A 5,254-nucleotide genomic window follows, 5' to 3' on the forward strand; every position below is an offset into this window, starting at 1 on the left:
GTTTAGAAAGGCACATGTCACAATGCATTCTTTGTAAAATTCTGGAAGAGCTATCGATAATTTAGTGTAGTTGAAATTACAATGGAACAAGAATTTCCCCCCTACTTTTTTAAGATAAAAATCCAAAAAAAACTTCCAGCTGGCACGATCGGTGGACAGATATCTCCTTATACAGATTATTCTCTGGGCAGAGATCATAGACTCAATATTGGGCATCTTTAAGCCTCCTTTATCAATTGGGTTGATAAAAGCTGTGCGCTTTACCTTGTCATTTCCTTTCCAAACAAAAGAATATAATAAAGTATTAATTTTTTTAATAAACTCTTTTTTGTTTGAAATGAGAACAACCCTGTATAAGATCTTTGGTATAGCAAAAGATTTGATCACTTGAATTTTTCCAAGTAAAGTAAGTCCTCTCCAGCTCCAACCCTTCAACAATCCTCTCAGAGATTTCTCGATTGATTCAAAATTTAGTTTATAAAACAGTGAGTGGTTAAAGGTAAAATTCACCCCTAAAATTTTTATGACTTTACTTATTTCATTTACGCCTAGTTCTGAGCTACTAACTTCCATATTTCCGAGTAAAAGAATTTCCGTTTTTTCGTGATTTACCTTCAATCCGGAGTATGTACTGAACAGAGTAAGAGTATCAAAAAGGGTGCCATACGATAGCTTGTCCCTAACAAATGATGTCATGTCAACAGCAAATATGACTAATTTGATTTCATTACCATCCACTACAATGCCCTTGATTTCATCGTTATTACGTATCGATAATGCCAATAACTCAAGTACTATTATGAAGAGTGATGGTGAAAGCGGGTCCCCTTGGCGAACGCCCCTCTTAAGATTAAAAGAGCGAGTGGAAAAACCATTGTTAATCACACAACTTGTTATATTTCTATAAAACGTTTTGATCCATGCTAAAATGGATTCACCAAAGCCAAAGAATTCCAGCGATTTGAGAAGGAAATTCCAATTCAACGAATCAAAGGCTTTCTCAAAGTCTATTGCGGTCATTATACTTTGGCAGTCTCGCATTTTTGCAAACTCCATGACGTCGCTTATCGTACGAACTGCGTCGAAAATGGTTCGTTCTTTGACAAAGGCATTCCGATCGTAATGAATGATATGAGGCAAAACTTTCTCTAGTCGTTTAGCAATGGCTTTAGAGCCAATTTTTACATCAACATTCACTAGAGAAATCGGTCTCCAGTTTTTGATCAATCTTCTGTCTTTGTCCTTTTTCTCAATTAAAGTTATTACGGCTTGTTTTTGCGTCGTTGATAATTCTCCGTGAAAATAGGCATAATTCAAAGAGTCAACTAGAAACGACCCGATTTCTGGCCAAAAAAACTTGTAAAATTCTACTGTGAGCCCATCGTTTCCAGGAGTTTTATTGTTGTTGAAGGTCGACAAAACCTTAAAGCATTCAGAATAAGTTAACTGGCCCTCACACATTTCACGCATTGAATCAGTTAACTTAGGAGATGAAGAGAAATTTTCAAGAAAGGGACAAGTTGAATAGTCACTACGTATTCCTGACTGTTCGTCGTAAAGTTTCGAGTAAAAACTGTAAATTCCATTCGTAATAGTGCTCGGGGCGGTAGTCTCTTCTCCATTTGTCCTAATAAGTTTTCTTATGCAGCTTTTCTTCTTATTGCTATTCTCTAAATTCAAGAAATACTTGCTGTTCCTTTCCCCTTGTTCGTACCATGTAGCACGGGATCGGATTATTGAGCCCCTTACAATGTAGTCATATTCTTTTTCGTACTCCGCTTTAGCCGATTCCAGGTTGGCAAGATTTTCTTGCGTTGGTGATTGTGCAATTCTCTCTTCGCATATTTTAAGCCTATTTTCAATTGCTTGGATTTTCCTTCTCCTTTCTTGAGCTTTCAATTTACTAAAAGATATACTTTCCTCGCGAATTTTGTATTTCATCCAATCCCATTTAATTCTCAGATCAACACAGAAATTAATTTCATCGAGCCACATTGAAAATTTTTCAATAAACGCTGAATAAACAAAGCGTCATCCAAGAGACTGTTGTTGAATTTCCAAAAAGATGGGCCACGCTGCTGATCATCCAGACTATCGATTTCTAAGGTTATTGCACTGTGATCCGTTCTTATAGCTGTCACTATGTCGACCTTTGCTACATCATCTTGTAACGAATCACTAATGAGCCAATAATCAAGGCGTCTCTGGATAATTGGGCTTTTTTGTCTCCAAGTAAATTTCTTTATCTCGGGATTACGGATTCTCCAAATATCTACTAAATCGTAATTCATCAAAATGTCCTCCACACACTTAACTGAGTCTTTTAACACTGGGTTTCCATCCGAGCAGTCTAGATCTGGATCTATGGTTACGTTAAAGTCCCCTCCTAATATAATTCTTTGGTCAGATTCATTGAATCCTTCATCGTAGATGAGCTCGGACAATGTTTGGAAGAAAATAGTTTGTTGAGTGGTGGTATTAGGAGCGTAGATATTTACCAGAAGAAACGGGACATCCTGAATAGTTGTCTCTAAAATGAGGTACCTACCTTCCTTATCAAATCGGATTGATTTTAATTTGAAGTCAAAAGATTTTCGTACTAGAATGGCGACCCCGCGACTATGGAAAGAGCCATGGGCAAAATAAATATCTCCAGGCCACTGCTTTTTCCATTGATTTTCAATCTCCTCGGTGCTGTAAGTCTCTTGCAAAAAGCAAATGTCTGAGTTTTGCTTGATTATCCAATTGAAAATTGACTTACGTTATTCAAACGTACGAATACCCCGAACATTCAGCGAAATAGTTTTAAATTTTAAGTTACTGCGATCCATTGAAATTTACATACGTAAAATGGAAAATGAAAATAGTAGCTGTTATTCCCAGAAGCGACATTGTTACCCGCACAGCAATTAGTACATTTTCGATTTTGAACAAAGAATGACCCACAAGAGTACAATAGACAAGTTATTAACACAACAAACCGTACGCACAGTAACAAAAAAGACAAACGAACGCTACAACAGATAATTACGTAATTAAAACAGCAGCCAGCTATAGCTGTTGAAAAAAACGCCACTGACGAGAAGGGTCTTGCATTCATTACACTACACATACAAACAATAGATACAAAAAAGCTCCGTTTCTTTGGAAGTACATATTCAAATTTTTCAGGAAACAAACATGGCCTAAAAGCTGAATCCTACACTTCAACACCGTCAATAAACAGTTTATCTGGTTCACTTCTACTAAAATAAGCAGTCTTACCCTCCCCTTTAGCTTTCTTAAAACGCTGCATTTTCTTTCTCCTCCGTTCCATTATTTCTTTAGGGAGGTCTGCCGAAATTCCATAATTCTTGCCCTTCAACTTCCTAGCGTTAGCCATCACCTCCTCACGATCAGGGTATCTCAAGAATCTTGCGATGATTTGCCTGGGCTTTCCACTGGAAGGGTTTTGCTTTCCAAGACGGTGAACTCTTTGGAATTCCATATCAGACGCGCCTTCTATACCCAGCTCCTTTGTTAAAAAATTGACTAGAACTTCTTTAGTATCCTTTTGTACGGCTTCTTCTTCGATTCCAAAAAAACGAAGGTTCTCGCGACGATTGTAGACTTCCATATACAATTTTTCATCCTTGAGCTGGTTGACCTGATTATGTAAATCTTGCAGTTCCGCCTTAAAAGACTCCCTTTCAGCGTTTGCAAAGATCATCCCTTCATCGAGCTCCAAAACCTTCTTCTCCTTCTCTCTTTTAAAGGACTCAAACCCGTCCATTTTTGCTTGAAGCCTATTAATCATTTGTCAGAAAGAAAAAAAATTCCAGTCATCTTTAGAAAAAATCGGGTCGCATTGTGTACGTGTGGTAGTGCAGTAACACAGCGCTTTATTCCATATTGTCAACTGAGCTGCGTTTTGTCTTCCAGGAGATTCAAGTTCAATATGTAGCTCTAATAGTACACGATATTGTTTTGGTATTGTAAATCAGTGTCGTGTCACGGTAAAAGTCTTAGGTAAATAGCTCCCTGAGAAAACATACTAAACCCAGAAAGATTGAAGAAAATAAAAGGGAATCGAGAAACATTGACTTTTACGCTGACATGTTGATCATTTCCAAGTTCCCTCACAACTTCTTTTCACCACAAGTTGAAGCGTGCACTCCGAGCATCTGACAGCTTTGCAACACAAAAAGTTCACTGAAATTATTCCCTATCCGGAGGGGTTAGTATCTGGATGGGTGAACTAAACAATATACCACTTCGTAACAGAAGCACAGGACCGAAAATTCTATTTTAACGCACAAAAATGCGAACTAAGCAAGGTACAGATTTTGTTAGCTTGCTTTATGCAAAACAAATATTGATGCAAAAGTAAATAAATACTGATACACAGTTTTTAGGAAGAGCAAAAGGAAGTTTTCAGGACGGTCGATCGAGAATAACATATTTTGCCATCAGAAACAAAATTTACATGAAAACTGTTAATTTTGAACCACAACTATAAAAAGGTACCATCAGCGAAAAACATTTTGCGAGATTTTTGCTACGTTCAATTTTTACTGGGTTGCCGTATGGCAAACCCAGTCTAGAAATGGAGGGCATTTGTTCGGTGTTATGTTTTTTTTTTCTTCCGTGTCGGTAAAAGCCTTGCCTGTCACTCCCCTGGTAAGTGGTATCTTTGTGCATAGAGCCTTCTGCGCGTATTTTCTTAGGATCGAGAGGGTAGTGGAACTGCGTAGATTTCTCTGGTGGACACAGTAGAATAATTAACTTAGCCTGCAATGGCGTCGAAAGTCATGTAACGCGAATGGCGTTTTACTGGATCCTTAAACAAGTCAGTTGGATAAACTACGCAGGCGGTGAAAACCAACACCTGGAATCTCAAAAGCGACGAGTAATGGACTTCGACAACAATCTGTCGCCCGTCGAGCAGAAATCGAAGTGAGCTGCATTTCTAAAATAATATTTACCAAGTGTGCTGTTATGTAGAACACTGAAACCAAATGGAAAATTCTCTGGTAACTTATGGGTTCAACAAAGACAGAGAACGAATCGAACACCTTAAGTGGATCTGTGATCAACTCTGCACAGTCTTCAGGTAATGTGACAGCCAAGAATTTGAAAGAAAGCTTGTCGTCTATTTTGTGCTTCATTATTCAAGGAAAAGGTTCTTCATGGAAACGGTTTGATCCTGAAATTTTAGTTTGTTGTAATATTGCGCATATTTGACACGATTGAGTTTTTTCTCTTCACGCACGCA

The 5,254-nt window shown here is 37.9% G+C and overlaps 1 protein-coding gene across 1 annotated transcript; it reads right to left on the minus strand.

Moving 5' to 3' along the window:
• Positions 1 to 3,199: 3,199 nt before the first annotated feature.
• Positions 3,200 to 3,772, minus strand: LOC138053984 (uncharacterized). Its single transcript, XM_068900506.1, has one exon. The coding sequence runs from the start codon at positions 3,770 to 3,772 to the stop codon at positions 3,200 to 3,202; it is 573 nt and encodes a 190-aa protein (XP_068756607.1).
• Between the last annotated feature and the right edge of the window lie 1,482 nt (positions 3,773 to 5,254).

Source organism: Montipora capricornis, chromosome 6 (assembly GCF_036669925.1).
Source record: "Montipora capricornis isolate CH-2021 chromosome 6, ASM3666992v2, whole genome shotgun sequence".
Lineage (NCBI taxonomy): Eukaryota > Metazoa > Cnidaria > Anthozoa > Scleractinia > Acroporidae > Montipora > Montipora capricornis.